Here is a 16,005-nt window from a genome sequence, read left to right on the forward strand (position 1 = left end):
ATTTCTTCTAATGTGACTGTCCATGATGCTAGGAACAATTCTACAAGAGCAGGCTTATAGTCAGGAAGACATTTTCAACTCTGTTAAATATGGTAAGCAGAGAAAAACCCTAGAAACCATTACTTAAACATACAGAAGCTTGCCTGAGCCAATCAGACACTGGCAAGAGGAATAGATAGGTTAAGAATACTTTCCTAAGGTCAGGTTTTTCATGTTATTCATATAAAAGATAGGACAGGAAGTAACAGTGAAGTAGCACATATTCTATGGTATAAATTCTCAAAATCATAGGCTCAAAAAAATGAATTCAAGTTGCCCAAATGTTCACTAAAGTTTATTGTGTCATGATAAGAGACATTTCCTGAGCAAGCACTATAGTTACAAATAATTAGCACCCCTCCGAAGTAGTATACCTGTGTATACTAGAGAAAAAGCACCACTCCAGTGTGAAAGGCAACTGGAGAAAGATCCCAGAGGGTTATGTTCAAAAGAGGAGCAATATCACCAACAGTATTCTCAGATATAAGAAGCAATTTGTGGTTATATTCTGTTCTTCAAGTGACCTTTATAATCTGTAAAAGTTTTTAAGTTTTCTGGATAGTTCTACCCTGTTGATGACATTTATCCTGACAGGTAAATTATAACTTAATTTACCCAGCATTCTGATTTATCAATTCAATCACTCTCTTGCTCAACTGATAATCCCTAAAATTTTATCTATCACTGTGTTAGATGGCATATCTGGTAATTCAGTGAAAGAAGTTGATCATATTCCAAAAGTGCCAAATTAAAAAATACCTAAAAACAAAAATTAATTACAGTTAGTGATTAAATTCTAAAGAAATAATTGTCTCCAGGAAGATCTTAAGAGAAATTGTGAATAGTTGGGGGGAGGGGTGGTTGGGAGGAGGAGATACCCTTAATGACCATGTCAGTAATAGAACATGACAAACATTAAACATTTCTGTACTTATATCACAAGTCTAGAAGAAAATACGGGGGTGGGGGGGAAGCCAATTAAAAAAACGATTTGCAAAAGAAATGTTAAGTTATTCAGCTCAAAAATATTTCTTTTAGAAAAATTTAAAGTTAAAATGACAAAATTTGTTTAAACTGCTGTTTTTGTATCTATCAGAAAAGAGGTAAATACTAATATTTGAGCACAGAAGAGTAATAGATTTTTAAAAGTTGGCGGGAGGGAAATCTCATTTGACCTGGTTTTATTAAAAGCTGCTCTCTAGCCATCTTCATCCAGCGCGGATGTCCAAGTAGATTGCCAGCACAGCTTAGTATCATTCGGTCCATCCCCAATAGGTTGGGCAGGATAGTCTCTGGTAATTGCTGGAAAACCACTTCTTATTCTGGGCTGGTTGATTGCTATTTGGCTTTACATTCCAAAAGTATCTTCGTTGTGAACAATCTTCTCCAGCAGGCCCAGGAGGAGGCATACGGACTTTCTGGTAAATGTTTTGATTTTGTGAAAATTTTCTTAAACAAAAAATAACAAACCATTATTAAAACTAGCAAAATATATAATCACCTTTACAAAATACATTGCTATTCTGGTTCTACTGTTTTCTATGCTTATGACCATCACAGATAAGTTACTTAAGCTTTCCATCTCTTCTTTATAAAAGACAGCTAACAATATCTTCTTTCTTTAAAGGCAGCTTAACCAAGCCAATGCATAGTAAATCTACAATGCCTTGACACAAATAGTTTCCTGGAGGAGTACATGCTCATACTTCTCTAACATTCCCTCTGGAAGTCTGCCAAAAATGATGTAAGATGGAATAAGCTATTTAATATTGGAAACAGAGAGCTGCTTTTGCTTTAAAATACATAAATTAGGCATACAGAAAAACTCAAGCCACAATACATATAACAAAATTAGACAAAAAGAAAGATCAGTAAATATATATAACCATACAAAAATTTGGAAATTTGATAAAAATAAAACTTAAAAACCCCTCATTCCCATTTAGTCTAATAAAAAAACTGTTGAATCAGTATTAATCTTTTGATTATCACAGTGATCTATCACTATCAATGGTTTATAAAATAAATGTATATGATTACTTAGCTGTATTCTCTATTGTTAAAAATACAACCTATTACCAGTTTCTCTCTTACCACAAATACTTTTGGGATTAACATGTCAGAATATACACAATTATCAGCAGAGCATCTTGCTCACTTACTGAGTGGGACACAATAGGGAGTTTGAGAAATATACTGAATATAATGAATGAGTACAACATTTTCTGTATTTCAAAGGGTTTCCTTAGCCTCAGCAAGAAAGTATCAAGTATTTTTCCTTCTGCTAGTCCTGGGACTTGAACTCAGGGACTGGGAGCTGTCCCTGAGCCTCTTTGTGCTCAAGACTACTACTCTACCATTTGAGCTACAGTGCCACTTATGGCTTTTTCACTTTCCTGCCTGGGCTGGCTTCTAACCGTGATCCTCAATCTCAGCGTCCTGAGTAGCTAGAATTACAGGTGTGAGAGACTGGTGCCTGGCTAAAGTACAAGTATTTTTATGGCTAGTAAAATTGTGTTTCAAAAGGGTTATTCCAATTTTCAGTATCACTAATAACAGCATTTTTTTGAAATGTTCATGTCTTCTGAAAATATTATTATTTTTTCCAGTCAGCCTGAGTGCTGTCCCTGAGCTCCTTTTTTTTTTTGAGGGGGGGGGGGTCTGGTCGTGAGGCCTGAACTCTGGGCCTGGGAGCTGGTTCCTCAGCTCTTCAGCTCAAGGCTAGCGCTCTACCACTTGAGCCACAGTGCCACTTCCAGCTTTTTTTCTTTTTGCTTATGTGGTGCTGAGGAATGGAACCCAGGGCCTCAGGCATGCAAAGCAAGCGCTCTACCACTGAGCCACCTTCCCAGCCCTTGAGCAACTTTTGCTCAAGGCTAGTGCTCTATCACAGCACCACTTCTGGCTTTCTGGTGGTTAATTGGAGATAAGAGTTTTACAGACTTTCTTGCCTGGGCTGGCCTCAAACCATAATCCTTGAATCTTAGTTTCTGAGTAGCTGGGATTACAGGCATGAGCCACTGGTGCCTAGCTATTAACAAATTTTTAAGTGTTCTAAATTGCTTTAACTCATGTAGTAATCAGCAAGAACCCCTATCCAACTGACCTATGGGGAAATTTAGAGAGATTAAGTATCTCACTGAAGATCACATATTGGGTGAATGACAGTATCAGGATTCAAATCTAGGTCTAGCCTGATAACTAACTCACTGAACTAAGAACCAAGAACTGCTACTACATTGGACTAAGGCCAGGTGCGGTGGCTCATGCCTGAAATCTTAGCTACTCAGCAGAAACACAGTTTGAAGCTAGCCCAGACAAAAAGTTCATGAGATCTCATCTCAACCAACAAAAAGCTGGGCATAGGGGCATACACTTGTCATCTCAGCTACACAGGAAGCATAAACAGGAGGATAAGGTCCAAGCCAGACAGCAAAAATGTAAGATCTCTGAAAAATAACTAAAGCAAATAGTAAAGAACTCTATTTTGGTATTGTGATGGTTCATTTTAGAATTTCTATCTTGGTATTTGTAATGGTTCATTGTAGGTATAACTTGACTGGAGTAAAAAGAGCTACTAAAGCATTATTTCTAGGTATGTCTGTTGAGTGTGTTGCTAAACAAACAATAGTGTGTTAAACTGGTCTATTGAGTGGGGAAGATATACCCTCAATGTGGGTAGGTACCAATCAGCTGGCCAGCATTCCAACAGAACAAAAAAATAAGAAAAGGATAATTTGCTCTCTTGCATCTGGGATACCTTTTTCCTGTTCTTGTCCATTAGAATTCCAGGTCTTTGGACTCAAATTTGTACCAACAGTGCCCCCTTTCACTCTTGTCCCTCATCCTAAGGTCTTCGACTTTTGATCTCTGAACTGAGAATTACCAGTTTTTCTAGGCCTGAAGTTTTCTCCTGTGGACTGAACTGCACAACAGGCACCTTTGGGTCTCTAACTGGCCTGCTGTAGTACTTCTCAGTATTCATAATTACATAAGCCAATTCTACCAATAACACCTAACCTGCTTCCTCCTGTTGGTCTGTCTCTCTGAAAAACTCCATAAAATTATTTGAATCAAACCGAGATTTTTCCCATTTCCTAAGTGCGATTTATCTATTCAAATCCTTTGCAAACTGAGCAACAGTGGCTGAGGCTGAGATCTGAAGATCTCAGTTTGAAGCCAGGCAGACAAATCTGAGGTTCTAATTTCTAATTAATCACAAAAATTCCAGAGCAGAACTGTGGCTCAATTGGTACAATGCCAGTCTTGACCAAAAAAGTGAAAGTGCAAAGCCCTTAGGCTCAAGCCCTGGTACTGACACCAAAAACAAACATCTTTTGCAAATGTTACTTTGGAGATTTTATTATTTCAGTTAATTTTCATCAGATCTTTAAATAACTACTTAATTTAATCCAAAAAACTATACTACAATTAGTGGAGCCTAGGAATGTAATGTTCTTTTTCTTTGTGTGGTGGGGAGAGCAGTACTAGGGATCAAACTCAGGGCCTTGTTTGCTAGGCAAGAACTCTACTACTTGGACTTAAGCTATACCAGACATTTTTTTTGCTATTAGTTTCTTTTTCATATAGGGTCTTGTGCTTTTGCCTAGACCAGCCTCACATTGCAATCATCCTATCTCTGCCTCTTGAGTAGTTGTTAAGGCCTGCGGGGGCACAGATCAGCAGTTGTGTTTGCCTATTGCTGTTTCCCCAGCACAGAAAGAAAGACAAAGAACAATTCTTTCTAGTATCCACATCAAATCTTCTGCTTCAACTAAGCTTAAGATTACTGAACATTTCTAAGTCCTTTCTGAGTTGACTCTGAAAAGTCATATTCTCCATCCTCTATTTCACTTTCTAAAATAAAGCAGGATTGTACTTCCTGGTACCATCACATTATCAGTTGGATCATCATCATCATGTATTTTCACTAATGTACCAGGGTAAATTTTACTTCAGTTAATAGAAAAAGGGAAAGCAGAGGTACCGGAATGACTGCTGCACGTTTGGGGTCTGGACATGAAAACGCCGAGGAGGTGCTGGAGGTGCTGCTGGGTAGCCATGGGTCCGATGAAAGTTGTACCTAGGTCCTTGGTTAACAGGCTTGTTAATGGTGTGGACTGGTTCCATGATATGCGCTGACTCTTCAACACCAACTGACCTACATGCACCAGAATTCCAATTCCTCGAAGAGAATAATTCTATATAGTATTACTGGTTTCCAAATTCACTAGGCAATTTAGTGACTATATATATTTGGCCTATGAAGATATCAAGCCCTACCCCATCCCCCAATTCCTATGTATTTAGGTTTCTCCACAAGTGAACAAGCAAGTGAAATATGCAACTTAAATCATATAAAATCTCATTAACCACAAACTCCACACATAAAAGATGAGACTTACTTCCTGATAGGCCCATTTTGAAGATCTTCAATGTAGTTTTGTCTTTCTATGCAATGTCCTCTGCACCTATTGAATACTGAGGAGTTGGGAGTAAATGAACTGTTAGAAATAATCACACAAAAATTAACCTTTCCCAGAGAAAGCAAATCAAACTTGAAACTCATTGACTATTTAAGCTGTTAGATATCACTTTTTCAAGGTACATTCCTTTATAAAGGTTTGGCAAAGGACTACCTAACATTGTTTTATTTCTTTTCTTTTGGTGGTGGGGATCAAATCCAGAAGCTTTACCACTGAGTTACATCCCCAGCCCCAAGTTTCTTTTCTTGTTATTTCCTTTTGTGTGTGTGTGTGTGTGTGTGTGTGTTTATGTGGATATGTGTATCATATTTTGAAACCAATCATATACTTATCAAAATGAGAAATTCCTCTACATTTTCACCACTAGGTTTATAAAAAGGGAAAAATAGTGACAACCCTCATACTTACATTCAATTGCATCATCTGGCCTCATGCCTTCTACATCAATCAAATATCTACCAAAACAACATAATTTGGGTCACTTATTATACAAAAAGAAAAAAAAGATTTTTCAAAAAAGGTCCAACTTCACTTACAAATGGAGACATAAAAATCCTAAGAAAATATCAACATATCTAATCCAACAATTATTTAAAAATGATATGCCATGACCACAAAAAAGCCTGAATCCCAAGAATAAAAAGATGACTCAACGTTAGAAAAAAAATATTAAAAGTCTTACATTAATATAATAATTTAACTAATTAAGAAAATAGATGACCAGACTGGCAGAGGTTTAAAAGGTATCTGAAAAAATTCAAAATCAGAATACTTTGCACACTAAAGACAGAAGACTTCCTTACTATGACAGAGATTTAGAAGTAACCAACAACACACAAAACACAAACTGAGAAAAACATCAACAAATGTAAAAAATACTGTGTAATCAACTATCTGGGCCAGAAAAAGGAGTCACCATCATCATCAGCCATTTTTCCTTACTTGCGTCTTCAGCCTACCACCAACTCTTAACAATGATATTACTTAAATCTCTCTATAATATGATGACATCTTTCCACGAAAATGACCACCACATCTTGGTCTAAGCTATCACTATTACCAACTCCTACGAAAACTTCCTAATTTGATCCCTTACTTCTACCCCTGCAATGTGTTTTCCGCTATATAGTAAAATGATAGGATGAACATGCAATATGGCTATGTTCCACACAATCAACCCTAACACAAAATTTCAATAGCTGTCTATTGTTCTTAAAATCAAGAAAGAAGAGAGAGAAAACTAGAGAGAGAAACTTAAACTTATCTCTGCCTGGTTTAGCTCCCCAAACTTCCAGCTCCATTTTAATGGCATACTTCCCCATGACCCACTTCCTCCAACACCATACATGCTATTCTATTATGGGGTCTGGGCTGTTCTTATGTTCACAATTCTTTCCTGTGTCCCTACCCGCTTAGTACCAATACAATCTCCAACTTTATTTATTCAAATTTCCTTATAGAAACCTCTAGCTTCTTTGATAAGGTTAAATTGGTCCCATGATAGGTCTCATGGTGCCATATCTTTCTCCTCCTTAGCACTGATCAGTTATAACCCTGTATGTATTTTATGATTCTTTCCTATCTGTCCTTCAGAAAGATAGGTTGTGTCTCTTTACTAGTATTCAGTACAGTGCCTACATATGCTAGGTGCCCAATAAATATTTTCTGAATGAATAAACAGGTACCGTGTAGCAATATCCATAAAATTTGTAAGAATGTATACTATTTGGTTCAGTTTGAATAAAATTATCTCTAGGACAATAGCATATGGTATTCAAAGCTGTTCATACAGGAAAGTTCACTATTTTAATGTTTTATATGTCAAAAACTTCTGATTCTATGTTCATTTGTAGGTAAAGGAATACACATCCTTTCATAGTAAAGTAATGCCTGCCACATTGTTATAAATAAACTGAATGCCTAGTATACCACCAACTATATATTATATATATTATATATATGCTTTTTGAAGTTAAAAAAGATAAATACAAACTTATTACATTAATCTCTGGGTCAGAGACCAGACTTTTCAACATCATATATTTCTATACTGAATACATGTTTTTCAACACTCTTACATTACCATTGCAATCACACAAAAACAACTTATAGGCAATCTGCCTTTGGGGTTGAAAACTTACCTGCAGATGAGATAGCCAGTTCTGTTTAAGCCATGGGTGCAGTGGACACCAACAAGTTTGCCTATTAAACAAGAAAGTGAAGTAACTGAAATAGACACATCAAAAATAAGTGATACAATCTGAGGAGTAACATTTTACAAGTTACAACAATATCACTATGCTGAAGAAGAATGGGCTTTTTAGGAAACATGATTATGAAACACCACCACCAAAAAAGCTAATACTTGATGTGTCTAGGTTATTCTGTATATCTTCAATCACACTTAATGACGTAAAACTACAGAAGGCCTTGTCAGGTATTAACAACTAAAACTCATTTGTCTTAATAAAGAATGTCCCTATCAACAATTAATTTAATCATAGAAAAATATGTGAAAAAATTATGAGAAAAAAATTTGCTTCTGAATGAAACAAAGCCAACTTCAATTTTTTTTCTTTCTTCTTTTTTGCAATGTTAGGGACTGAAATGGGGCATCATGCATGCTAGGCAAGTATTCTTCCAATGAGCTTTCAATAACAATCAACTGTGTCCAAACTAGAAAGACAGCAGGAATATCTTAAATATAATGACAAAGCAGAAAGATCTTACATATAATGACAAAGATGCAATTCCACTGGCCCACTAACATTGTATTTTTTTCCTAGGAGATTGCTTCACACCTTACTTTTTCTTGTCTCTTTTAATGCTGAGATCTGAATTTTTTCTGCATTGTTTGTGTTTTTTGGTGTGTGTGTGTGTGTGTATGAGAGAGAGAGAGAGAGAGAGAGAGAGAGAGAGAGAGAGTAAGTGTACTGAGGCTTCAACTCAGAGCCTGGGTGCTTTCCCTGAGCTCTTTTGATCAAGGCTAGCACTCTACCACTTGAGCTACAGCTCCACTTCTGGCTTTGTTTTATTTTTGGTGGTTTGTTGATGATTTCAGCCGACCGTGTAGCTAGGATTACAGGTGTAAGCTACTGGCATCCAGTAATCCTGAAGTATTTAATCACTTCTCAACTGTTAATGAATATGAGACAAAGAAACATTTTAATTTTATTACATCTTCCATTCACAGTTTTAAGCAATGAATGAGCTAATTCAGGTCATTATTTCTCACTAAAATTACTTTTCTAAGGAAGTTGTTTGTATGTGGTCAACAAAAGGAAAAGCACCTTACTTTATTACCACTATCTGATATTTGTATCTTAATAACATTGAAGGTAATTGGCCTAATGTCAGAACTATTAAAAAAAACCAAAATGTTCCAACACCATAAAATGGACACCAAAGTTCAGATAAGGAAAAACTTACCATTGTCTTTATTTTCTTTCAAAAAATCATTAACAGCACATTTAAATTTAAAAATAGTGTTATCATCCGGTATCTGATGCCCAACTGTAAAGATTTTTAAATATGAAACAGATTCTGGCAAATCCTATAAAACAAAACAAAACAAAAAAGTATTATTTGATTTGTAGTTAGAGGAGCCAGAATAAACATCAATAAATTAAACTTAGTATGTCAGCAATGCCTATAAAAGAGCCAATTTTTTCTAAAGCCCCTTCAAATGGAAGTACCATTTAGTTTTCATTAATACTACAGGATAGTCAGTAAGTACATGAATCACACACACACACAGCAATTTATCTATGTGAATGAGTGCATGTACAGATTTATTCTTAACATTTTGTGTTTCAAGGGTTAGTATCTACACAAAGCAGCTATGATTTAATCTGAAGAACTCATGGGGTGGACAAAAGTAAATGTGAGTAAGATACAAAGGTGTTAAGTAAAAATTCTGTAACGTGAGCTAAAATGGAAAATATTAGCATGAATTTATAATGTATTTTACATTACAAATACACACATAGTTTCTAGCTCTGTCCCCAGGAAAAAAATCTAGAAATCATGTCAGCTCAGTAGCCTCTACTGCTTGAATAGTAATCTCTAAGTATCTCACTAACACCAATCAAAGCACCTTGTTAAAGTCACCGATTCTATTTGGAGGAGGAAATGTTCAAGATGACCCTGCAATTTTTTCCATACAAATAGCTAGAAGAGTGACCAAAACAGTAAGATTGTGTCATAAGCTAAAATAAGAAAGTTCCAACTATCTAGAAAGGCTCTTGAATTGTGCCTTACTAAGAAAAACTGAAATGGAATTCATACTGCTGAAAAGAAAAATCAGTTAATTAAATAAAATCAAAGTAACTATTAAAAGGTATTAGGGAACCAATTATTATTTTGAAAACTTAAGAATCATGCCTGTATTCCTGGACAACCTAATGGGGTGAAACTTCTTTAATAAATGAAATAAAAATGATAAAATTCACCTTTTTAAATCTGGCATGGTGATGCACACCTGTAATCTCAGTACTTGGGAGGCCAAGGCAGGAGGAACTTGAATTCAAGGCCAGTCTGAGCTACACATCAAGACCCTGTCACAAAATAGGAAAAAAAAAAAAAAAGAAAAAGAAAAGAAAAAAATAAAGAAAAAAAAGAAAAATAAAGAAAAAAAATCACTTTTTGGAAGTCATGAATGACTGCTAATATCACAGGAAGAGATAAGCCCTCTGATGAGCACATCATCACTTTTGAAATTGTATTGATTACATGTATCAGCATACAGCCTCAGGATGCTAAGTCAGGAGAAACACGTGGGCTTAGGAGTTTAAGACCAGCCTAACCAGCACTGAGAGAACACATCTCAAAATGTAAATATGCTAGGCATCTTGGTGCAAGGCTGCAATCCTAACTACTTGGGAGGCAGAGAGGAAGATTTGGGTTTGACGCTAGCTGGGGGGAAAAAAAGTCCCTACTTTAAAAAAATAAGCTGGGTTTGGGGATACATGCCTATAACCCTAGCTACTCAGGAGGCAGAGGTAGGAGGATCTCAGTCTGGGGTAAAATAAAAAAACTCCCACAAAAACATACAAAAAGTGGTAGAGCACTTGTTTAGCTACTTGAGTGTATCAAGTATGGAGACCTGAGTTCAAACCCATTACTGCCAAACATACATGTATGCACAAATACACATCCTGTCAGAAACGATAATTGAGCCTGAATCTAATCAAGCTAGCCCAACTACCAATCTGCAGAAGTAAAAGGACTGAAAAAATGTATTCACACATGAAGATGCATTATTAAAATCTAGATAGTACAAACAGTACATGATTTCTTAAAAACATAAAATTTAAAGGAAGAAGAGACACAAAGGGGAACCTACAGATTAAAAGAGACTTAAAATTGACATTTTTTGAGATATTTAAAAGACAAACTTTAAACTATTTTGTATTGTTATTATAAAGGTGATGTATAGGGGGTTATGGTTACCTAAGCCAGGTAAAGAGTCCATTTGTTTTTGGACAAGGTCAGTCCTTTCCTTGTTCTCTCCCAGTTTTTCTCTCTCATCCCCACTCACAAGTTGCGTAATTCATTTTCAACATATTGTCTAGTGAGTACCACTGAATTTTTGTGATTTTAAAGGACAATTGCAAATTGAGTACTGACTGGATACCTGATATTTAAAAAACTGTATTAAGGGGAATACGTACTATATCTTAAATATACATCAAAGATGTAGAGATGAAATTATATGGTATCTGAGGTCTGCTTTAAAATAATATAGAATTAGTTGAAATAGGGATACAGACGAAACACAATAGTCATTAGGTGATATTAAAACTGAATGAATTAGTGTGCAGAAAGCACCTATAACATCATGTCAATTTCTGTATATATACATATATATATATATATATATATATATATATATGAGATTTATGATAATGACTGAAAAACAAGATGATAAAAACAGGAGTGTGTTGTTTCTTGTAAGATTAAACAAAACATGGTAATATGGACACTGGAATATTGAGTCATAAGAAAGAGTAAGATTCTGATCATGCTACACAATGAACCTTGAGAAAACATGATTAATGAAATAAGCCAGGCAGAGAAGGAAAATATTACATGATCTACTTGTATAAGGCATCTAAAACAGGCATATTCAGTTAGAAAGTATAGTAGGAAGTTTCTATGAGTTAGGTGGTAGAGGAGGGAGTGAGTTATTGTTGAATGGTTAGTTTTTGTTGAAGATGATGAAAAAGATTTGAGTATAGACAGTGGTAATGGTGACTAAACATCAAATATAGTTCAATTTTTGTCTTTAATCTCTGTTGTGTTTTTTATTCTTTTTCTTTTCTTTTTTTGAGGAGCTGAGGACCAAACTCAGGGCCTTGCACTTGTCAGGCAAGTATTCTTCCACTGAGCTAAATCCCCAACCCCTGATTTTTAAAATGTGAAATAGGACCTTACTAGACCAAGCTGGCCTAAAAGTCACAATCTTCCTTTTCGGCCTTACTGAGTGCTAAGATTACAGGCATTCATCTTCATACACAGCCTCCAATAGTATTTGGGGACAATTAGAACACATGCAACTGCTGGGTACCAGTGGCTCATGCTTGTAATTCTAGCTACTCAGGAGGCTGAGCTCTGGTCCAAAGCCAGCCTAGGCAGGAAAGGCTGTGACACTTATTTCCAACTAACCAGCAAAAAGGTAGAAGTGCAGCTGTGGTTCAAGTGGTAGAGTGCTAGCCTTGAACAAAAAAGCTCAGGGGGGGCTGGGAAGATGGCTCAGTGGTAGAGCGCTTGCCTTCCATGCCTGAGGCCCTGGGTTCAATTCCTCAGCACCACATAAGCAAAAAGAAAAAAAGCCTGAAGTGGTGCTATGGCTTAAGTGGTAGAGCGCTAGCCTTGAGCTGAAGAGCTGAGGGACAGCGCCCAGGCCCAGAGTTTAGGCCCCACAAGCAGACCTCCCCCCCCCAAAAAAAGAAAGCTCAGGGACAGCATATAGGCCTCAAGCTCAAGCCCCAGGACCATCACAAAAACAAAACAACAAAAATACGTATATTTGTTTTTAAATTATCACTACCCATGAAAGAAGGTCAGGCTTTACATCAGCACAAGATAAAAATGACTTAGTTACTGTGAATTATTTTAGTATCAAAATGAAGAAAATTCTTCATTAAAGGTTCTTTTACCTCTGGTTTATAATATCGCCGAGTATATGTTAAATCAATAATCAAGCCAAGCTCTTCATTTTGTTCCTGGATTTTGTTAAACAGATCCAAAGGGGAAAAGTATTCTTCTGGAGCAAGATTCACTTCAAACTTCTATCAGAAAATGAAATAAGAGAAGGTAAATGTGTGTTTAAGATCCCCTATGATATTATGTATTTCTTTAAACCCTAGGCTGCTAACTGACTGAGATACAATGAGATTCAAAGTTAACTTTTCATTCTTCTGGAAGCTGTATTTCAAATTTCTTTGCCAGCAATCAAAATGAAGAGGAAAAGCTCACTTGATATATTCATTTCTGTGTCTGTGCCCCCCCCCCCCCCCCGCTCCTGATTTGGAAATGTCTTGGTCAACATTAATTTAGGGGAAAAAGTGTCCCTATTTATCTAAACTTCAGAACCTACCTCTATTTCACAAATACAAATAGAAAGGGGATTTGTTTTTGTTTTTATCTTTATTGAAAAGGTGATGGGGGGATGGTGTTACAGTTACATAAGTAATGTGCACATTTGTTTTTAAACACTGTCCCCCATCCAGGATTTTTTTAAATGTATATTAACTTTTCCAGACAATAATCACTTTATAAACAAAGTGGAGAACATATTTCTTTCTCTTGTAGCGTAGTCATAATCACACATTTCTATATTAAAATACTACTTTATTATATATTTTATATTATATTGACTTTTCTTCTTTAAAATTATGTATGGAAACTAGTTCTGTTTATTTGTGAATTTCATTTTAGGAAGGCTGAAAGATATTACCAAGTATTTGGCACATAGAGGGAAATGGAGTAAGACAGGGTTAAGAATCAGTGTTCTACATGATGAATTCACATTTTTGAAACAATACTGAATTAACTTTTTCTTACCTTTTGCAAAGGTACTTTGAAAGCAATAAAACGAGTCCCAGGCATCCGACGTCCAACTGGTAAATAGTCTTTCCACCTATTATATACCATCATATTAGCCAAATAGCATGTTAATCATGACTCCTTCCACAGAACATAGACTCCTTGAAACTGTGAAACAACCCACATAATCCACCCTCTGCTTTGCATTTTTTCCACTCAGTCAACTCCTCCTAGTAATAACCTATTCTTTCTTTGTTCTTGTTTCCCTATTTGGAATACAAATATAATTCAACAAAACAGTTAAAAGGGCCTTACAATCAGGGTATCTAAAATCAGGGGTTTTGAATGAAAACTTCTGTATCCCTGATTTAACCTAGCCCAGTATCTGATGTTAAGGTGTAATCAATGCATGTATATTAAAATAGTTTAAACTTGTTCTCCCCTTCCCCCGGGTTTTTAGTCTTCATACAACTGATACTATCCGATTCAATGAGTAGAAAGCTTGAAGTTCATATATGAAGAGAGTTGAAATCTGACAGAAAGGGACTGTGGACTTCTCTAGATAATGCTAGGAGTTAAGGAAAAGAGTAATACTGGACCTGGCTTCTGTGGGATGGGTTAGAATTTACTAAGGCCATTCCATGTATTTAAAGCATAGAAACTGTGGGCAATAGCCACAAAAGTTGGGGCTGGGGAAGAAGAGAGACTCCCAGACTATGGACACAGGCCATGAGAAGCTTCTTTTCATTCTCAAAGCAATGTTTCACGGTAAAGTTCATGAGTCATCTTTTAATTCCAATCCAATTTTAATTTTAAATAATTACCAATGTAAAAAACTTCTTGTGGGCTGGGAAGGTGGCTCAGTGGTAGAGCGCTTGCCTTGCATGCTCGAGGCTCTGGGTTTCATTCCTCAGCACCACATAAGCAAAAAGAAAAAAGCCGGAAGTGGCAGTGTCTCAAGTGGTAGAGCGCTAGCCTTGAGCTGAAGAGCTGAGGGACAGTGCCCAGGCCCAGAGTTCAGGCCCCACGACCGCACCCCCCACCCCACCCCCAAAAAAACTTCTTGTGTGAGAAATGGATTCGAAAGGCAGAATATACATACATGGCCACTGTTAGTATACAAGTGCAACAGATCTGCATTAGGATGCTGAAGGAGAACAGAAAGAAGACTCAAAAGCGACTTAGAAGATAAAATGAAGAGGACTGAACTGAAGTATGAGAGGGGGAGGATCGCTTCAAAAGTACAAGGATTCACTGTAAAGTTTCAAAAGCAAAGTCTCATAAGCAGTCTCAAAACTAACCATCTGAATGTATAGAGGACCACCTCTCAAAAGACATACGTAAAGAAGCACCAGTTTGCCTTCCGTGACTCCTGGAAACAATGCCAAACCAACTTTCCATGGACTATCCCAGGCCGGAACTGGGAAGTCCTTTCAAACTTAAGACCGATGACTCGCATTTTCTGTGCCAAAATAACGTAAACTTGGAGAAAGGGGGCTGGGGGTGAGGGGCCACTTTGGTAATTAAGTAGTGTCCCGGTGCTAACAGTTCCGCCTCCAAGCAGTCCTTCTGCATTTTATCCACAGGACCAAGGGAAGAGCCTATCTTAGATCGCCCAACACCAAGGGCACTCTTGATCCCAGCTGCTGTGACAGGGCCGGCCGGAAAGCGGGGCGGCCGGGAGGGGCGCGCGGGGCCGGCAGCGCGGGGCCGGGCCCGGCCGGGGCGCAGACGCCGCTCCCAGCGCGGCCCGGCAGGAAAGCGCGTTACCTTTCCGGGACTTGGTTTCCGCCCTTCTTCTGGGCTGGGGGACGACCTGAAAAGTCGCGTCCCCGACCCCAGCCACCGCGGGCGTGATGACACGTGTTCATGTGGCCACCAAGCTGTCTCCCGCCCAGTGCCAAGCGGACCAAAGCCGTGCTGGCGGCGACCTCCGCGACACAACGAGAAGCTGGATGTCGAGAAGCTGAATACAAAGAACCCGGAAAGCCGCTCCAGCTAGTGCGCATGCGCCGTCGCCCGGCGTATGACGACAGCAGGTCGGCTTCCGGAGACCCCAAATTTATAGGAAACTGGACTTTGGGAACTACTGCGCCCTCTTTAGCTAGAGACCGGAAGTGCATGTCTAGGGCGTTTCGTTTTGTTTTTGTTTTTGTATCTAGAAGTTTGTGCATGCACCTTCACACCTCAAATTGTATGACAACTAACAAGTGCCACTGATCCCTGGCTCCTCGTTTTTCAGTGTTCCCAAAATGTATATATCTAACATGTTACATATTATAATATATGCTATGTTATAGAAATAATATAAAACATTGGGCTAGGAAGGTGTCTCAGTGGTAGAGCGCTTGCCTTGCATGCATGAGGCCCTGGGTTCGATTCCTCAGCACCACATAAGCAAAAAGAAAAAAGCCGGAAGTGGCGCTGTGGC

At 37.6% G+C, this 16,005-nt stretch overlaps 2 protein-coding genes across 2 annotated transcripts in view; one reads left to right on the forward strand and one right to left on the reverse strand.

The window, feature by feature from the left end:
• Positions 1 to 316: 316 nt before the first annotated feature.
• Positions 317 to 15,552, reverse strand: Dusp11 (dual specificity phosphatase 11 (RNA/RNP complex 1-interacting)). The gene is made up of 9 exons (XM_013035798.1): positions 15,345 to 15,552; positions 13,593 to 13,668; positions 12,686 to 12,817; positions 8,955 to 9,078; positions 7,667 to 7,727; positions 5,934 to 5,980; positions 5,445 to 5,520; positions 5,027 to 5,224; positions 317 to 1,488 (listed from the first exon to the last, which is right to left on the reverse strand). Exons 1-9 carry the CDS (start codon positions 15,443 to 15,445, stop codon positions 1,293 to 1,295), a joined length of 1,011 nt encoding a protein of 336 aa, XP_012891252.1. The 5' UTR covers positions 15,446 to 15,552; the 3' UTR covers positions 317 to 1,292.
• Positions 15,444 to 16,005, forward strand: part of LOC106000494 (uncharacterized protein C2orf78-like) — a 23,081-nt gene continuing 22,519 nt past the window's right edge. The window contains exon 1 of the mRNA XM_013035769.1: positions 15,444 to 15,613. Within this exon, the coding sequence (XP_012891223.1) occupies positions 15,444 to 15,613 (170 nt within the window). The remainder of the gene's footprint in view (positions 15,614 to 16,005) is intronic.

Source organism: Dipodomys ordii, unplaced genomic scaffold, assembly GCF_000151885.1.
Source record: "Dipodomys ordii isolate 6190 unplaced genomic scaffold, Dord_2.0 Scaffold220, whole genome shotgun sequence".
NCBI classification, from domain to species: domain Eukaryota; kingdom Metazoa; phylum Chordata; class Mammalia; order Rodentia; family Heteromyidae; genus Dipodomys; species Dipodomys ordii.

What these genes read in the sequence shown, in the direction of transcription:
- Dusp11 (XM_013035798.1), bottom strand. Translation starts at nt 15,445, where the DNA reads ATGAACACGTGTCATCACGCCCGCGGTGGCTGGGGTCGGGGACGCGAC. An exon ending in TCAAAGTACCTTTGCAAAAG is followed by an intron (nt 12,818 to 13,592) that starts GTAAGAAAAAGT and finishes ATTTTCTGATAG; the next exon opens with AAGTTTGAAGTGAATCTTGC. An exon ending in GCCAGATGATGCAATTGAAT is followed by an intron (nt 5,521 to 5,933) that starts GTAAGTATGAGG and finishes CCAACTCCTCAG; the next exon opens with TATTCAATAGGTGCAGAGGA.